This window comes from Prinia subflava, chromosome 4 (genome assembly GCF_021018805.1).
Source record: "Prinia subflava isolate CZ2003 ecotype Zambia chromosome 4, Cam_Psub_1.2, whole genome shotgun sequence".
NCBI classification, from domain to species: Eukaryota; Metazoa; Chordata; class Aves; order Passeriformes; family Cisticolidae; genus Prinia; species Prinia subflava.
Window position 1 is genome coordinate 23,371,535 of NC_086250.1, and position 19,600 is coordinate 23,391,134.

The 19,600-nt window shown below is 43.7% G+C and overlaps 1 protein-coding gene across 3 annotated transcripts in view; it reads left to right on the forward strand.

Moving 5' to 3' along the window:
• The window catches only part of XPNPEP3 (X-prolyl aminopeptidase 3), a 27,304-nt gene continuing 7,704 nt past the window's right edge, over window positions 1–19,600 (forward strand). For all 3 annotated transcript variants that reach the window (XR_010080205.1, XR_010080204.1, XM_063395989.1), the window contains exons 1-9: window positions 1–515; window positions 2,008–2,124; window positions 4,581–4,988; window positions 7,877–8,079; window positions 8,942–9,004; window positions 10,356–10,469; window positions 17,000–17,085; window positions 17,577–17,760; window positions 19,234–19,354. Coding sequence is in view for 1 of the 3 variants with exons in the window: in XM_063395989.1 (XP_063252059.1) it covers window positions 455–515; window positions 2,008–2,124; window positions 4,581–4,988; window positions 7,877–8,079; window positions 8,942–9,004; window positions 10,356–10,469; window positions 17,000–17,085; window positions 17,577–17,760; window positions 19,234–19,354 (1,357 nt within the window). In the remaining 2 variants the exon portion in view is untranslated. The remainder of the gene's footprint in view (window positions 516–2,007; window positions 2,125–4,580; window positions 4,989–7,876; window positions 8,080–8,941; window positions 9,005–10,355; window positions 10,470–16,999; window positions 17,086–17,576; window positions 17,761–19,233; window positions 19,355–19,600) is intronic.

The window sequence follows — 19,600 nt, forward strand, 5'->3', positions numbered from 1 at the left end:
GGGCCCGCCCACAACCGTTCTGGTCCCGCCCACCAGCATTGACTCTGCCCATGCCAAACAGTGCCCCACCCATAAACGCCATGGACATGCCCACAAACGCCGTGCGGCGTCGTGGAATCTTCCAGCTCGCCCCGCCCATCCTATTCTGAGGCCCCGATCCTGCCCACGCCCGTCATGGATCCGGGCCTCTGCGGCGTGGCGGGCGGAAACGTTCTAGAAGAGGCAGCTGTGGCCTAGCAGCTGCGCTCCGCCCCCTGCGGCGCCGCTCCCCTGTTGCTGTTGCCGCCTGCCCCCGCCGTGGTGCGGATTCCCCCTCGCGGGCGAGGCAGGCGGCCTCTGAGGACTTCTAAGCCGGCGCAGCGCCGCTCATTGGCGGCGAGCCGCGCGCGGTGAGGGTGTCAGCGGGCGGCGCCGCGACGCAGAGAGGTTTCGTCATGTGCCGTGTGGCACGGCCATGTTGCACCTTCTGCAGCAGGGACTGGTACTGGCAGCCCGGGGCTGGTGCAGCGCTGCAGGTCAGACACCCCTCCTCCCCCACACCCCGACACCGCCCGCTACTCTGGTAGCGACAGCCGGCTATCGCTGCTTATAGCCCCGCATTCGCTTCTCGGGTCGCGGGAAAGCGGCTCTCCCCGGCAGCGCGGTGGCAGCCTCGGTCAGGGCTGAATCCTAGGGAAGAACACGCAGTAACTTGAATAATTAAGCAACAGTAGAAAGCTCCTGGATGCCTTCAAGGTGTTGCTTTATCTGTGTTGTCTCGTTGCGAACTGCCCTTGTTGGTTTGCTTGTATGTAGAGAAAAACAGTAGAAACACCAATTTTAAACTAGACTGCAAAGAAACTGGAGTTACGTTTCACCGCCCAGATCTCCAGGCAAGCATCATATAGCGAATGCTTCATGTTATGACTATTAATTGTCATGCATAAATGATCTTCAATCAAAGCCTAATCATACTGGCTTTCATAGCAAATCCACGGTCTGTATGTTTTGCTGTAAGCCTCGGAATCTCAGCTACCTGAAAGGCAAATGTTTTGCTTGTGTTACCCTTGCTTATGCTGGTGAAGAGTTTATAGTATTTGTTCTAAGAATCGCAACACAAATTGGTTTTCTAGTAGGCACATGGTAAGTAACATAAAGAGCAACCACTTTCCAAAACGTCAAATAGATGTTTATCTTCTGACTACCCTCTTCTTCCTACAGGTCAGGATGATTTGTATTCAGGCACAAGCACTTACTCAGTTGCAAAAGACTGTGACTGAGAATTCTGAAGTTTCTGACAATTCATATTTGATTTTAGATTTTGTCTCATCGTGCTCATTCCAGCTCACAGATGCATACTTGTAATTGTCTTTAAAACTCACCTGCTTTGGCTGTGTGTGGGTTTTGAAGTGGGATACATAACTTCAGTTTGGCTAATGCTGCTGTCATGGAAGGTCGATACGCAAACAGGGACTCTTGGGTATCCTCCTGACAGGAAAAGAAAATCACATTCCTGTGTAAACCTGTGTTATTTGATGGTTTCTTTGCAGCATTATTAGTAAAAAATCACTGGAAAGGCCTTGAAAACTTCATATTTGTTCCAGATGAGAAAAAATTTTTGAATACATAGTCAAGAAGAGACAATATACAGGTGTGCTGCTTGGAGCCCTGTGGTGTTTGAGAGAAGTAAGGGAAAGAGTGCTGAGTGCCTCATGAACACCAGTTATGTAAATTGGGATGTGCAGACCAACAGAGCTTCATGGGGTTTGTTGTTGGGTTGTCAGATTTAGCATATGTTTGTTTCTTTCTATCTGGTCCATGAATATTTGTTATTTGAGTTGTATGCACATTGTTTCATAAACTATTATGATGCACAGCAACTGGAGAAGTTAAGGAGGGATATTTTTGTCATATGAGTGAAGGAATGCTGCTAAGAGTCTGATGACTAGACTACAGTTCTGCAGTTTCCTAACTGGAAAGTTTGGGGTGTCTTTTTTACCTTGACATGCTGCATTTCTTTTCCTCTAGTTTGCAAGTCATGTGCTCTCCGAAGATTTTCCATCCAGCTTGCCCAGCAGAAGAAGATTCCAAAACGGTATTTGGGCCAGCCCAGCCCCTTCACGCACCCACATCTGCTCAAACCAGGTGAGGTTTGGGCCCTGTATGAGACAGTCACTGATATTTTCTTGTCTCTGTTTTTCTGAATGTATTGATTTGCTCCATCATAGAGTTGTCTGTGGTTTCAGCTGTTTAAGACTACCTTCATTAACTAATGATTATATTTAATAGCTAATTTCCTTGTCTGGATAATACTGATTCAAAAATAGGCTTCACATGTGATGGCTTTCATAGCTTCTTTCTTTTTTCTCATGATGTACTGGGGGTTATTTACTTGGGTGCTGCAGACCTTTTGTGGCAGTGGCATTTTGTGTCCTGCAGATAAATATGGTTTTTATTAAGAGGCATTCTTCTGTGCAAGGTGAACTGTCAGAATGGTTCACATCCCATGTCTTGTGAGTCACAAAACAAAGGTGCAGTTCAGCAAAGGTGAATGAGGAGGGGCATTGATAGATGAACACCACTTGTCTAAAGAATGTGCCCTGCTCAGAGAAGTGTTCAATATGACGAAAAAGAGAAAAAGAAACTTGTGACTATGAAGTTAGACAGTAGTAATAGAATCTGAGGTTGTGGATTTTTTTCAGATTGATGAAAATTAGTATGTAAGCATAAGATGGCCATAATTAAATCTACAAACCAAACCAACAAAAAATTGCAGCAAAAATATATTCAAGAATATGTCCATGAAAATATTTGTGTCCTTTCATAGGAGGCTATAAAGGGAGAACAGATGAATGTGTGTGTATATGTATATATACATATATACACTTTTGTATTTAGTTTTAGAATAATTCAGCACAAAAGGAACCTCACTCAGTTAACAGGTTCCCCCTGTGCTCAAGGCTGGGCTAAGTTCAGCATTAGACCAGGTTGCTTAGGGCACTCATTGACAGGTCACAATAAACGAGGCTAACTCCTTAAAGTGCAGCCAAAACACTAGAAGTGAATTCTAGCTATCCAAGGTATTTTTCTATTTAATAAAGTAGAGATGGTTCCCTTAAAATAATATGACATTGTTTTATTGCAATTACTGTTTTAAAAAGCAAATGCCTTTAATGCAAAGAGGATTTCCAGGCCTCACAGTTGGAACACAGCTGGAATCCCCATGTTTCACCCCACTGCAGCTTCTGAAATTCACTGGACTGTGCCAGTTAAAAAGCTGACTGGAATGTGGTGGAGCGTAGGAAATTTGCAGTATGATATGTGAGGCCAGATTGAATTGAAACAGTTTCTGTGTTCTCTGTCATTTCTACATTTACAGAGTAAAATAAATGTGGTGGGGTTTGGGGATTTGTTTGGTTCTTTTTAAAGACTTTTACATCTAATAGGTATTGAGGATATAATCAAAAAGGTGTAAAAATTAATTCAAATAGAACTTCCCCCTCCCACTGCACTCATGGAAGAATCCACTTGCAGTACAAGTCAAGTGTCAATTTTTTGTTCTAGAATTGTCACTGTGTAATACATGAAAAAGGAAGAAAAGATTATGAAAGTGGAAAGTTAACAAATGGTATCAAAATTCAATCTATGTTGAAGTAGGGTATTAGCCAAAGTACTGATTAAGGCTCTTATATTAATTTAGATCATAATTAGGGAGTCTCACAATTTTAAAAATACATACTTCAGCTGTTGCTGGTTGTCCTTTGAACTTCAGTCTTGTTTTGGTGAGTATCTTGATTGCTGTACTTCATGTCTTCAGGGACTGGAGCAGTTGAAAGAGTACCTTCATCTGAGAGATCATTTGCTTAGTTAGTTTTATTAGAAATACAGTATTTAACTTCAGAAAAATCTGAATTGTTAAGTATTGAGAAAAGCTACATATGCCCTGGAGAAGATCCTTTCCCTTAACACAGGAGTCTGATGGCAGCCCGCAGTCCGTGTTTTGTTTCTACCTGGAATCTAGTGATTGGTTAGACTCTGCAACCTCTGTTCTTCTGCCTGATCTCCCTGAATCTCTGACACACAATCTGCACCTTGTGGTTAAGAAAAAGTCACTTTATGAGTTGACATAGTGTGTATTTGAACAAACATTCTGGCTTTATCTGAGGAAATTAATGCTTAACCTCAAGAGGCAAACTTCTGTTCAATGTCCATGCTGTAAAACCCATCAGTTTTTAGTGGTCAAAGTTCAGTTTGCCTTCCCCTTGTTTTTTTTTTTTTTTTTTTTACACCTTCTCTGCAAATATTTGGATGTTTGTTTAAATCTACCAGGTTTTGTGATTTCTACCTTTGCACAGAAATATGTAACACAGCATCCAATTGGTTAAAACAAATGTCTGTCTTTGCATGATGGAGAAGCAGCCTGAATGAGGATGTGCTGAAGGGATGGAAGCTGAAGAGGAGCAGGAGCAAAGGCTTGGGAGGGATTACAAAGGAGCCATGCTCGTGTAAGGAATCAGGGAGTAGGCAGGAATCAGGCATGTGACTAGTAAAATACCCTTAGTGCCTTGAATTTCTCCATCTGATTTGTTTTGTATTCACAGGAGAGGTAACCCCAGGATTGTCACAGAGGGAATATGCTCTTCGCCGACACAAACTGATGGTGTTGATCCAGAAGGAAGCTCAAGGCTGGGATGGTTTGGACCACACAGTGATTCTGCTTTCCAACCCCACATACTACATGAGCAATGACATTCCCTATGTTTTCCACCAGGACACTAATTTCCTGTATCTCTGTGGGTTTCAGGAGCCTGACAGCATCCTGGTGCTGCAGAGCATTCCTGGCAAAGCACTGCCGTCTCACAAATCTATACTTTTTGTGCCCCGGAGAGATCCAAATCGAGAGCTGTGGGATGGGCCCAGATCAGGCCCAGATGGGGCAATTGCTCTCACAGGAGTAGATGAAGCTTACACCATTGAGGAGTTCAGTCACTTGGTAGCCAAGCTAAAAGGTAACAAAAAATAGGGAGGGAATGAGATGAGATGTGGTCTGCAGATTCTGAATGGTACAAGTTTGGGAGGTGGTCTGTGACATCACTTTGAAACTAAAATGAACTTGGGGAGGGGCAGGGAGTATGGCTGTGGCAAAGGCAGTTGGAAGTTTGTGTTAGCTCTTTGAGGACCACCAATTGAAATGAAGTGGGCTAATGCCTGTATTAATATTCAGCTCTTTAATAAAAAGTGATTAGGTGGGTGTTAGAGCCCAACAGAGTTTTTCCAAGCTGCTGTAGCAATCCGGAGGAGCGGGAAATGTTCCAGTTCATCACTCAGCTGCAAGCAGTAGGTGCCGAATCCTTGTTCCCATGGGAGCAGCTAAAAGCTCTCTCTGGTTGACCCTGAGAAGGCAGAGTACTGCAGGTCTGTCACTGAAGTGCCCTCACGGAAAAACCTCGAGAGTTTCTCTCCAAATCAGTCTCTTGAACTGGCCCAGTCCCACTCCAGTCAGACTCTTAATAGATCATGGCAAGTCTTCAAACCAGGCCAGGGGGTGCGTCCACTTCCTCCTCAGCCAGGGCACTATCCAATTCTCCGCTGCATCCAGCTCCCCATCCTGGGGTGCTTTTCCTCTCAAAGGACCCTCCCAAGATTCACAGGGTCAGTTTTATTTGCATATGCATCTTCCTGGTCTGAGGGCATTCCTGCCAAAAAAGGTAGTCACAGCAAAACAGTAACAGGGCCATTTAGACAGTAGCCGCTCTTTTTCACATTCTAATGATGTAGGAGAATGCCACAGGGCAGCTTCCTCTCATCCTCAGACTTGCTGGGGTGTCAGTGCTTTTTTTTTGTTTGTTTTTTATCTCCTGCAGGGCTACATCTTGCCTAGCCAGGAGGGGGGCCAGTGGCTCCCTAGGGGCAGCAGCATCACCCCAGCTATGGGGTTCCCTGCAAAAAACCCATTTTTCTAAGAGGCTGGGTGATGGCATGGATTTCGATGGGGCGCATGAATTTTGATGGGGTGAGGGGGTTGCATTCTGAGCAATTACCTAACTAGTAACTGTTTTGATATGCTAATAGGTGCTCCCCATTCTTCTCTGTGGCGAGGGGGTGGCTGTCTTGCTATAGGGCCCGGGACAGGGATGGCAAAACCCCCCCCAACAGGGGGTTCACCCGTCCCTGGGAAACGCTGGGGTTTTAGTGCTCCCCATTTGCTCTCTTCGGAGCCTGGCCGTTGTTCCCTCCAGCAGCGGCTGCACCTGTCAGGGCTGCAAGGCGTGGCTGTGGCTGCCCAGCGGCTGGTGTTCTGGAGGCATAACCCCACCACATCCCAGGGCCACAGCAGGAACAGGGGCAGCCTTTGGAGCACTCATACCCACTGAGAATTCATTCATAACACAATGGTTATGTAATTTTGAAAATTTCTGACTTGCTTGTTGATCCATGTGAATGTCAGTCTGCATATCTGTGAAATATACAGGATAAGCAAGGCTGTGTTCCTGTTTTTTTGCTGACAGAGCCAGAACCAGATGACATATAGGAAAGTTGAAGGCTTTTTATTCATAGTAGACTTGGAAATTATGCACACAGGGAGCTTGTTAGTCCCCTCACATTTAGCTAGATGATGACTGAAATACAAACATTGCTGTCCTTTAGAAATACTCTTTTGCGTCTCACATCATCATGTAGCCTCAATACTTATAATCCAGGGAGAACTTAAATGCATTTTAAGATAAAGCTGAAGAAGGTTCATGACAATATAATAAAGGCAAGTGTGACTTTGGAGGGGTCACACAGCTAGAGGGAGAGAGTTCTGGAGTATTAAATACCATATTGGAATCAAGTTATTTTGTTTCAAGTAAGGATGTCTTGAAAAAAGGTAAGTCATAGGGCAAAGGATGATCAAAGAAAGCATGAAATGCATTGAGATACATGCCAAACAAGCTTGAAAAAGAGAAAACAAGGCAAGGTATGAGATATGTATAGTTGGGGAAAGCACAGAAGATGACTATGATTGATTAATTGCTGGTTTTCTTAACTTAAAAACAAAAAAGGGAACACTGAACTAAATTGCCACATGGCAGGGTTTGTTGTAGATCGTTCATGGAAGTTTGGAATATCAAAATTAAAATGAAGTCAGAAGTTTGTAATTCTGTTGGGGAGAGGTCCAAGAAAAGCAGTAAATCAGCGAAGGGCAATACTTTTTATGAGTGCCCAGTTTCTTAGACACTTTGTAAGCACCTGCTAATGGTTACTGTCATCAAAGAAGGAGGGCCTGGGTGGACATCAGCAGTGACTCACCATGCTGATGGCTTTTCTATTAATTTGAATTTAAAATGTTCTTGTGAGAACAATGTGCAAACTGGTGTTCTGAATAAACTTCCACTGTGAGTAAGTGTGTTTGTTCTCAGTAAGCTCATATTTGAATAGCTGAAATAAGCAGTCATTTCCCCAAGTGTTTTTAGGCCTTGTTGATGAAGATCTTGATTACATGCAAAAAGGAAAATTGCTTTCCATCTTCAGTGTGGACAGCCTGAATTGGAGAAGGATTCAGAAGGTGCACTGTGATGTAATGTGATGGCTTTGTAGTTTACACAAGTGCAACTTTGACACGTGAACTCTGAATGCATCTGAGCCAGATCCATATATTCAGTGATGGTTGTAAACCCCATTATTTGCCCAGAAGTGGCGATTTGTCAAATCAATACGCTATGAATTGGTAATCTTCCAAACTTGGAAGAGATTGCTGGTGTTCTGTGACAGTGAAAGTCAATGTAGATTCAGAGAAAATTGTTTTTCTCAAATACAGCAACAGATCTCATTTAGGAGGAGTGAGTTAATTTAGTATGGGGAGGACATTTCTGCATTTGTTTTAGTCTCTGTCAGCCTTTGTTTTGTATTCCAGGTGAGTCAAACATGGTTTGGTATGACTTGAGAAAACCAGTGCATGCAGAGCTGCACTCTGACTATATGCAGCCCCTGGCTGAGGTAAAAGCTCGGAGCAAAAACCGCATCCAGGGCGTTCGACATCTCGTGCAAAATCTTCGTCTGATCAAATCCCCTGCGGAGATTGAGAGGATGAAGATAGCTGGCCGGGTGACAGCAGAGGTAACGGGGTTATGTGCTCTCCTTATGAATCAGTGCATTCCCTTGAGGAGTTGACATGAGTTGGAAGGAGAGCTTTGGTCTAATCTGTTACTGAACTGCTCTGTCTCAACCACTGGCTGGCCTTGGCTCCCTCCACAGGTCAAGGAGAAACGGAAAGGACTACCAGATTCTCTCAGTTAACTCCAGTGAAAAAAAGCCAGCAGCTGTTAGACTTTGTTTGAAAGTAAAGACTAGCCTTTTCACTGTCTTCCCAGCTTCCTCTCTGCTTTCCAAAATAATTTTCTTTCCCATCTATTCTGTTTATTTTGAGGAAACAGGGTTTTATGAAGATGTTTCCTGTGTATGTGTCTTTATTCCCCCTTTACCCTCAAATATCTTTTGAACTCATTGTCCACTTTTTAGCAAATCTGACAGGTACATCAAATGCAGTTATGTTTTTGTAAATATTATTAAAGTAGATAGCCAAGTAGACAAGAGACACACAGGTTGTCCTTTTCTGAAGGAAAAGCTGCATAAGGCAATCCTATTACACCTATGGATTCCCTGTGAGGGAATCCATAGGTGAGACAACTTCTAAAATGCCAAATCATCGGATCAGCCTCAACCATCTAATCATCTAATTTTTTTTTTTTTTTTTTTTTTTTTTTTTTTCCCCAAAAACTAGAGTCAGTCATCCCCTACATATTGTTTCTTAGGGTACAGGTCTTAACTGATTCTAGTCTTGACAGCACTTTCACCAAAGAAGTTGGTGAAACCCTCTGGTTCTGGGCCAGCTGATTTTGGGCCCTCCTCAAGAGACAACAGGTGGAAAAAAAACCTGTTCAGACTCCTTTGCTAACTGAAAGTCCCTTCTTTTTCATAGGCTTTTACAGAGACAATATTTGCCAGTAAATCTCCCGTGGATGAAGCCTTTCTGCACGCGAAGGTGAGTACTTTGTGGCTGGAAGTAGGCTGAGATAGAAGGGCCGGATGTTGGTCATTCTTCCAGGAAACCAGAAATGTCAGATCTCTTTATCATATGTCTCCCACTGTAGCACATTTATTCACCCAACTCTTGTAGTTCTGTAGACATGCACAAGAGTCAGTGTGAGGAATTCTTCAGCTGTTGTTCTTGTACCCTTATTTAGGGAGTGTAGTGTTTGTCTAAGTTTCTCTCTGTTGATGTCTTTTTGTACTATGTTGAAATGCAAAACCTGCTGAACAGTTGGAAGTAAAGTTACTACCTTATTCCATAATACACGTTTGTTATACAAAATTTAAGTAGTTACAACACCTGTTTGTAAAGCCTGCTCCTCTAGCCTCTTACTACATCAGATTGCCACAGCCATCTTGAAGCAGTTTAGATGCCTCTCAGTTACAAAATAAGGACTAGTTGACCTGCACAGTTGGTAAGGAACTTTGTAAAGAATTGCAGTGAGATGCCTGTTCAAGAAACATCAGCAGGATTTGACCCTCTGTTATGACATGGATAGGCCTGTGCTGACATGGCACTGGCAGCACTGAGTTGAAAAAACTACTTTAATTAAAGTGTATTTTACAGATCAGTTTTTCAGTCCAGACCAGGATTGTAAAACCTTTGTTCCATGTAGGCATCCTGGAGTGTTCTATCCCGTGTGATTTTGGTAATGATAGAAAAGACATGGTATTAATATGTTGAGGGCCTTTATAGATGTAAATTTATTCATTTCCGAGCTTTCATCAGCTTCATCATTCAAGAAAGGTAAAGATCTTGAGGCTTATGGTGCGTTTTTCTTCTTTCCACTCAGACATCAAGGTAGTGCATGCTTTCAGACCTTCTTAGTTCAACAGTTATGAAAAATAGATACTGCTGTAAATATGCTGGTACTTTGCAATTTTAAAAGACAGAAACAAACCATGACTGTTGTCATGGTGACATATAGGATCTTTGAAAATTCACAAAATCATAGGGTAATTAAGAGCATTGGTTTATGTAAGAACAAATCCTCACCTGGATGTATGATGATATAGTGAATGTCTGAAACAGTACTGAACCGCTTGTACCAGAAAGAGCTTCCTGGTGACCCAGTAAAGCCTTGAAAAACTCCTGAAAAAGTGGATGGTTCTGTTTTTTTTTTTCTCCAGAGTTCTTGAAAAATATTTAAGACTGCTTTCATTTAGTCAACTCACTTTCCAGTTTCACTTTGTATTGTACAAATGCGTAAAACAGTTGTAGGAGAAGAATTATTGTGGTTCTAGGGCAGTTGATCACCTGAATCAGCACTAATGGTTTCCTCTTCTCCATATTGTTACTCCAGTTCGAATTTGAGTGTCGAGCTCGTGGTGCTGACATCTTGGCATACCCCCCTGTTGTTGCTGGTGGCAACAGATCGAACACTTTGCACTATGTGAAGAATAATCAGCTTATCAAGGTAACCCTTGTGCTGTCCAGTAACTTGAAATGCAGTGCTGTGACACAAATATTCATTCCCTAGCTGCTGCTTGTTTTGACTGAACAGATCAAAGCACTTAAATACATATTTCTTAAGTGAGCAAGGGAAATTAATCCTGCCCTAGGTAATTTTACTGTCAGTGACAGATTCAACTTGTCTTTCTTTCCTCTCAGTTCTTGTTGCAGTATTTTCTGAACAGTGCAAGGACTTGCAAACAAAGTTGCAGATAATTTAGTGAACGTGTCTACTCTCACAGCAGCCTGCAGTGCTAGGGGCCTTACAAAAAAGTGGAGCCACTGTTGCAAGTACAGCAAAGGCACTGCGGGGGATCTTCTGCTGTCACTTGCATTCTTTGGCCTTGCTTTGCAATTTAGGAGCAAAGTTCATTCCTGCTCTGGTAAAGCTGAAAAGCATTTTGGTTCCATTTAGCCCAGCAAGGCAGGGAAAGGGAGCAAGTAAGGAGTGGATCAGCGTTAAATGTTGTGCTTATTAGCTGCGCAGGCACAGGACAGGGTTTTGCCCGCTGGCATCAGGCAGTAGTGCTTTAAAGAGCCCTTTAGGGAGCGTGGCAAACAGGAGCAGGCAAACAGGGGCAGGGCATGGCTCTAAGGACATGGCAGTTTGCGAGGCAGTTCACGCAGGCCGGGCAAGCAGGTAGAGTTGAAGATTGGTTTTAGTTTCCAGTTCTGTTGGTTAGTTTTTGGTTTTTTTGTAATGGTTTGTACATGATTCAAAACTGCAGTTAGTAAAAGTGTTTGTAGCCAGGTAGAACCCTCCAAGAAGGTCTATCCAGACTTGTTCCTGTGAGGAGTGTTGAAGCTTATCAGTGGCATCAGGGGGAGTTGCAGAAGAGGTCTGCATGCGGTGTGAACAAGTGAATGATCTCCTCTTGTTGGTGGCTGAGCTTAGGGAGGAAGTTGATAGACTAAGGAGTATTAGGGAAAGTGAAAGGGAAGTAGATTGGTGGAGCACCTGCCCTTCCATCCTTAAAGAAGGCATACCATGAGTCAGAGGACTCTAATGCATCCCACTGTGAGGCAATTGGAGGGTACCTGGTGGATGAGGGGGAGTGGAAATGGTTTCCTATTTAGGGAGGTAATAGAAATTCCCCCCAACCCCCATCACCTACCCAGGAGCCACTTCACTATAGGTATGAGGCCCTGGATCTAAAGGGTCAGGTTGTAGAAGATGTAGAAGAAATTGATCTGCTCAGTGACCCTCCCATTTATGCCTCATCAGTCAGGCAGATTACTACTTCTAACATTAAAAAGAAAAGTAGTAATCATGGGTCGTCATGAGTCCCTTCTGAGGGGAACAGAGGCCCCTATATGTTGACCAGACCCAACCCACAAGGGAGGTCTGCTGCCTCCCTGGGGCTCAGATACAGGATATTACTGGGAGACTTCCTGAGCTGATTCAGTGATTACTACCCACTGCTGATACTCCAGGCTGGCAGTCATGAGATTGAAAAGAGAAGTGCTAGGGCAATAAAAAGAGACTTTAGGGCATTGGCTTGAGTGGTTGATAGGGCAGGAATACAGGTAGTGTTCTGTTCAATCCCTTTAGTGGTGGAGAAGTATGATGAAAGGAGTTGGAGAACTCGCACTATTAACAAGTGGCTTAAGGGTTGGTGTCATCAGCAGAATTTTGGGTTCTTTGATTATGGGGCAACTTTTTCAGTGTGTGGCCTGTTGGAACTGGATGGGCTTCATTTCTCTGAAAAGAGTAGTAGGTTTTTAGCTTATGAACTGGCAGAACTCATTGAGAGGGCTTTAAACTAGGTTTGAAGGGGGAAGGGGATGCAGCTGGACTATCTGGGGGTAGCCCCAAGGGTGATAAACCTAACTTAGGGGTGAAGTCACTAACCCAGCTGAGGTGCGTTTATACTAATGCGCGCAATATGGGTAATAAGCAGGAGGAGCTTGAAGCCATGGTGCAACAGCAGAATTATGATGTAGTTGCTATCACAGACATGTGGTGGGATGACTCACGTAGCTGGAGCACTGCACTGGATGGCTACAAGCTCTTCAGAAGAGACAGGAAAGGGAGAAGGGATGGAGGGGTGGCCCTTTATATTAGGAAGGCTTTTGATGCCATAGATATTATAACTAGTGATGATGAAGTTGAATGCTTATGGGTAAGAATTAAGGGGAAGGCAAATAAGGCTGACATCCTATTATCTGTTTTCATCTGTTATCGTCCACCCAACCAGAAAGAAGAGGTGAACAACCTATTCTATAAGCAGCTGGAGAATGTTTCAGAAGCACCAGCCTTTGTTCTGGCAGGCGACTTTAACCCACCAGACATCTGCTGAGAACTTAATATAGCAGAAAGCAGGCAGTCCAGGAAGTTTTTAGAGTGTATTGATGACAACTTCTTGTTGCAGCTGGTGAGTGAGCCCACCAGGGGTAGGACTATGTTAGACCTGTTGTTTACAAATAGAGATGGGTTGGTAGGAGATGTGGTAGTTGGAGGTCAGTTAGGGCATAGTGATCGTGAAATTACTATGTAGAGTTCTCAATATTTGGTGAAGTTAGGAGAAGCATCAACAAGACTTTTATATTGGACTTTTGGAGGGCAGACTTTGACCTATTTGGGAGACTTGTCCAAAGAGTTCCTTGGGAAGTAGTTTTTAAAAAGAAAGGAGTCCAGGAAAGGTGGGCATGCTTCAAAACAGAGATCTTGAGGGTACGGGAACAGACTATTCCTGTGTGCTGAAAGATGAGTCAACAAGGCGAATGTCCAGCCCGGATGGGTAACGAGATTTTGAAAGAATTTAGGAATAAAAAAGGATGTATGATCTCTGGAAGGAGGGTCAGGTCTCTCAGGAAGAATTTAGGGGGGTTGCTAGGGCATGCTAGGAAGAAAATTAGGGAGGCCAAAGCTCAATTTGAACTTAATTTGGCAACCTCTGTAAAGGATAATTAAAAAATCCTTTTACAAATATGTTAGTGGTAAAAGGAAGGATGAGACCAACCTTGGTTATCTTCTGGATACAGGAAGGAACTTAGTAATTGCAGATGAGGAGGAGGCAGAAGTGCTTAACGCCTTTTTTGTTTCAGTCTGTAGTGGGAAGATGGCTTGTCCTCAGGTTAATTGTCATACTGGGTTGGTGGATGGTGTCAGGGAACAGAATGGTCCCCCTGTTATCCAGGAGGAGACACTCAGAGAAGTGTTGAGCTGCTTGAATGTCCATAAATCTATCAGCCCAGATAGGATCCATCCCAGGGTGATGAGGGAGCTGGCAGATGAGCTTGCAAAACCGCTCTCCATCATTTACCAGCAGACTTGGCTCACTGGTGAGGTTCCGGATGACTGGAAGCTGGCCAGTGTGACTCCCATTCGTAAAAAGGAGGATCCTGGTAATTATAGGCCAGTTAGCCTGACCTCAGTGCCAGCTAAGGTAATGGAGGAGTTTATTCTGAGAGCTATTATGCAGCACTTACAAGACAGCCAGGATATCAGCCAGCATGGGTTTAGGAGGAGGAGGTTGTGTTTGACCAACCTGGTCTCCCTTTATGACCAGGTGACCTGTCTGGTGGTTGCAGGGAAGGCTGTGGATGTTGTCTGTTTGGACTTCAGCAAAGCCTTTGACCCCGTCTCCCACAGCATACTCCTGGAAAAGCTGGCAGCCCATGGCCTAGACAGGAGCACTCCTTGCTGGGTTAGGAACTGGCTGGATGTCTGAGCCCAGAGAGTGGTGGTGAACGGTGCTGCATCCAGCTGGCAGCCAGTCACCAGTGGCATCCCCAGGGGTCTGTGTTGGGGCCAGTTCTGTTTAATATTTTTATTGATGACATGGATGAGGGCATTGAGTCTTTCATTAGTAAATTTGCAGACGGAACTAAGCTGGGAGCATGTGTTGATCTGTTGGAAGGGAGAAGGGCTCTGCAGAGAGGCCTGGAACGATTGGGTGGATGGACGAATCCAGTAGGATGAAGTTTAATAAGTCCAAGTGTTGAGTCCTGCATTTTGGACGCAATAACCCCCTGCAATGTTATGGACTGGGAATGGTGTGGCTGGACAGTGCCCAGGCAGAAAGAGACCTGGGGGGTACTGGTCAATAACTGACTGAATATAAGCCAGTGTGCTGTTTGCAACTGTGCTGTGGTGGCCAAGAAGGCCAACAGCATCCTGGCCAGTATCAGGAATAATGTGTCCAGCAGGACCAGCGAGGTCATTCTTCCCTCATATTCGCCATTGATAAGGCCGCACCTTGTGTATTGTGTCCAGTTCTGGGCCCCTCTGTTTAGGAAGTACGTTGAGATGCTTGAGCATATCCAGAGGAGGCAATGACGCTGGTGAGGGGCTTGGAGCACAAGCCCTATGAGGAATGACTGAGGGAGCTGGGGGTGTTTAGCCTGAAGAGGAGAAGACTCAGAGGTGACCTTATCACTCTCTACAACTTCCTGAAAGGTGGTTGTAGTCAGGTGGGAGTTGGTCTCTTTCTTCAGGCAGCAACTAATAGAACGAGAGGACATGATCTTAAGCTACTCCAATGGAAATATAGGGTGGATATTATGAAAAAGTTTTTTACAGAAAGGGTAATTAAGTACTGGCATGGTTTACCTGGGGGGGTGGTGGATTCACCATCTCTGGATGTGTTTAAGAAAAGACTAGATGTGGCACTTGGTGCCATGGTTTAGTTGAGGTTAGGGTTGGGTTGGACTTGATGATCCTAGAGGTCTCTTCCAACCGAATGATTCTGTGATTCTGTGAAATGTCAAGAGGTGGAAGAGTAACATGTTTTCTCTTGTTTTGAAGATTCTCATTGAACTGAACCCTCTCCAGGTTTCCTGAAAATAAGTCTTTAGATTTGGATAAGTATTTTCAGGGGCAGTATTCCCTCACTGCTCTGCTCACTGTTTACTTTTCAGAGAAGCGTATTTTTCTTCTGTCTTAATGCAGAATGAGACTTTCCCACTCTCATTGTCTTTTCTTGAAACTGGCATGCTAGCAAACCTTGAAATGATCTGCAGAGACAAATGTACAAAAGATATTACAGGCTGCTTTTGGTAGGAAGAAACCTCCTTCATTGTTCTGTCATCCAAGTTTAGGTGCGCTGCTGTAACTCCAGTTGCTTCTGTTAAAGTTGTTTAGTTAAATGACTGTCACTTGTTTTTTTTCCAAAACTGTTAAGTAGGAGGTTAAACCCATACACTTGACTTTCCTTTGTGTGCTGTTTCATATAGATCTTGTTTCCAATAAGCTAATAAAATGTCTAATTTGGGAGGTATCTGAGTGTTTCGTTCAGTCTTTTACTTAGAAGGCTCTGCTGTAAAGAAAGAGGAGAAGCACAGCATAAGGCATTTACTTGATAATCAAGTCACAGGCTGAATTCCCTTAGTCAGTAAATTGTTACTTAGCTTGTTTATTTCCTTGGAAGATGGCAGGTGCTGTAATTTCAGATTTGCCTTCAAGAATTCAACCAGCTATTCTGAAAGGTTAAGAAGTACAATTTAAATGGATAGTTAATGGCCTGGCTATTCAGTGGGGTAATGAGATCTGCTCACTGTTGGTTTGTCTGCTGTGTGTCTGTTTGTGTCACCTTACCATACATAATAATAGCAGCTAGCAGTGGCAGCAGTGAAATTCTGCTGCTTTATTTTTTTCCCTTAGTTGCTGCAGTTATGCTTTGTCATTCTGCATCATGTCTGCTGACACAGTCATGGATCTGTGGAATGAATCTCTGCATGCAGTGTAAATCTGTAGAAAATTTGATTCAAACTTCTTTAACATCTTACTGCTCTGTTTGTTGTTAGCCACTTTAAGGAGGAAAGGCAATGCTTGTTTTTCTTCTGTGTGACTTTTTGGGAGATGTATGGTCATTGATATGGAACAGTTTTGCTCAAGTGAACTGGAGATTCACATCTCCAAAAGTTTTTTCTTCATCACCAGATAGATCCAGAAAAATAGGTTAAAACAGTCAAGAAAGTCCTAGAAGAGAAAGGTAAGGTTGTACAAGCTATTCACCAGTGCATTTGCGGCAGTGATACAGTGTCAGTTTTTGTGATCCAAAGTGATTTTGCAGAGTCCTCCTATCCTATGACAAGGGTGAATTTGTAGCTGTTAGTCATCCTGTGGGGAGCTCAGAAATCATATGCTTTTGGTGCAAACCCCCTCTGTCTCAGTCACTATAGTTGAGAACTTCAAGTGAAAGGAGTCATAGGCATAATTTGCTGGAATAAGCAGTCCAGGTATGAATAGGACTCATGTCTGAGAATGCAGAATAGTTCCATGCAAATGCCTTTTTTTTTTACTCCAAAATCTTTATCTTTAAAGTTCAGACAGTAGATAAGCATAACAGAGACTACCTTGCAGAGAAACAATCCAGCTGGAATAGCCTATTTATGAACAGTAGTACCTGGGATATTATTCTGCAAAAGGAATTCATATTTCTGTAGCTGCATTGTGAAAACAGAGGAATAACCTCCCTTCCTGCTCTCAGACAGAAAAATCAATTAATAGCTGGACTGACCCACACAGTATTCTTTCCTGTTACTCTCCAGGATGGTGAACTGGTCTTGCTAGATGGTGGATGTGAATTTTCCTGCTATGTGAGTGACATCACACGTACCTGGCCGGTCAATGGAAGGTATGCTACAATAAGTTTTTTTGAAGAATTTTGGTAAGTTCTGAAGTAATTGATGGATTGAGTGTGTGTTTAATCATGGTTTTACCATATCTCATTCTGTGGTGCTTCAGAGTAATCAAATTACATAAAGTAATTGCTCAGCTATATTCCCCACTGCATCATTAATTCTGCATGAATATGTGTTGTTATTGCTATTTTCAGCTATTACAGCATGTTTAAAGTGCAGAGAGGGCTTTTGTACATTCAGCTGTGACTGACTCCAGTTGTGTGTAAGAAAACAGGAATTTCAGTTGATGTGTACATGCCTCTGCCAGTTGTGAATTTGTTGGTGTGGCCTTTCATACAATGAGACTGTTGCTTTGCTTTCTGCTTTTCCCCTGTTCCATCCTTGAATTGAATCTGTCCCCAGAATAGGTTCTGGGGACAGAACCTCTTTTCTCTTGGAAACAGAGATTTAGTTGTGAGATATGCCTTTACTCAATGGCCTTCAGGTTCACCAAATCCCAAGCAGAACTGTATCAAGCTGTCCTGGATATCCAAAAGTCGTGCTTGAGCCTCTGCTCCCCTGGCATGAGTCTGGAAAATATCTACAGCCTCATGCTGAGCCTTATTGGACAGAAACTGAAAGACTTGAGTGTCTTAGACAGCAGCATCACTGACAGCCATTTCTTCAAGGTACTTCAAGTTTTTTTACTCTAGTTTACCCCTGTTTACTGTAGTTTACTCCTATTAATCCTGATTGGTTTGTCCTTGGGTAGTTTTAGGGCTTTTATTTGGGTCAGGAATGTGGTTTCAGGATGTCTCTTCTAATTGCTGCTACACAGTGCTTTAATCCATGTTGTGGACTGGTCTCAGCACAGGAATGAATTTCTCTGAGACAGGGCTAAACTCCAAGATGTGATTGACTATTTTTGGTGCACAATTTAGTCTGAAGTAATCCCCATTCTTATGTTCACATGGTGTGAATATTTGTTCCTTGGCTCTTGCTGTTTTACTCTGCAGATCCATTCCCATTGCTCTGCACTACTTGACAGTGCAGAAACAGCTTTAGAGCACAGTTTGAAGGGAACTATAGGTACATGGGCACTAACACAAGATTCTGGGTCCAGGGTTGACTCCATTTGTACTTTTGTGGTCTGTTTAACATCACATAAATCAGCAGTGCCACCAGAAGGTGCAGCATATTCTCAGTCATTCCACCTGCTGCCTCTTCTGCACCATTTTGTGTCAGTACTGGGATTCACAGAGCCACCTGGTGAGCAAGACTGGGAAACTGTCTGTCTTAGAGCTGAACCTGCAGATAAATAGAATTGGTTTGCAGTTAGAGAAGTTTATCCTGTCACTCACACTGCAGAGCTGCATGATTGCTGATGCCAATACTGCAAAGATGGCGGAACCAGGTGACAGCACTACGGCTTTTGGCAGCCGGACAATTCCTGCCGGATTTAGGTGGTGATGCCGTGGCAGCCCTGGCTGCCACCTGCAGACGAAGGGTGCCACGATGGATTCTTCCAGTAGATGGAAGCACAGCCAGATAGGAGCAGCGCCTGCAGCTCAGTCCCCTGGGAATGAGGAGCATGGAGCAGGGAGTTCTCGCTGATTCCTGCTTTGGCGGGAGAGAGATTAATATGGTGCGAGGGGAGGCAGTGTCTGTGCCTTGTAGAGGTGAATTAAAATTATGCTGTAGCTACTGAATGAAAGAGGCACAGCATTCACTCTCTTGTGCATAGGAGGCCACTTTTACAGCCCAGAGCAGCTGTATCTGCTGCTGTCAGTTGTGAAGGTCTGCTGATGGAAGTTGTGCAAGACTTGGGTGTTTAAGGGATGGAAAGCGTTGGAGTAGCAAAGCTCAATGATTTGCAAATTGACATCTTGCCTGACATGCTGAGATGGTGATGGGTTTGGGCTGTTCTTTTCAGTGCAGGATAAAAGCAGTCTGCCATGTGCTCATTACAGGCACCTGGTACTGGCGAGCTTTAAGGGCCACCCAGTTCTAGTAAATGGAATGCAGGCCCTGGTGACTTAGGCATGGCAGTAAGACTGCTAGTAAAGCACATAACTATTCCGTCTCTCTTCCCTATCTTTTCTACTGGAACAAGTTGGGCTGTGTTTAACTGTTTCTATAATACTTGCTCTGTCTTCTCATAGGCTGTTCGAAAGTACTGCCCTCATCATGTGGGCCATTACTTGGGCATGGATGTTCATGATACTCCAGATATATCCCGATCGCTTCCGTTCCAGCCAGGCATGGTGATAACCATTGAACCAGGTAAAAGCACTCAGTGGTGGGCAAAAACATCCAACACTGAGGGTAACAGTGTTGCCTTTCTGGTCCTTAGCTGGTCCTGCAGACCAAAGCATTCAGATCCTTTCTGGTGAAGCTGGAAACTATAACAGTGTTGGAAAACCTGAAGTTATTCTCCTCCCAAGGTCATTACAGTATTAGAAAACCCAATTTCCTTCCCAAACATAGCCAAGATCACACATAGTGGGAGTAAACTCAGGAAGCAGAGTA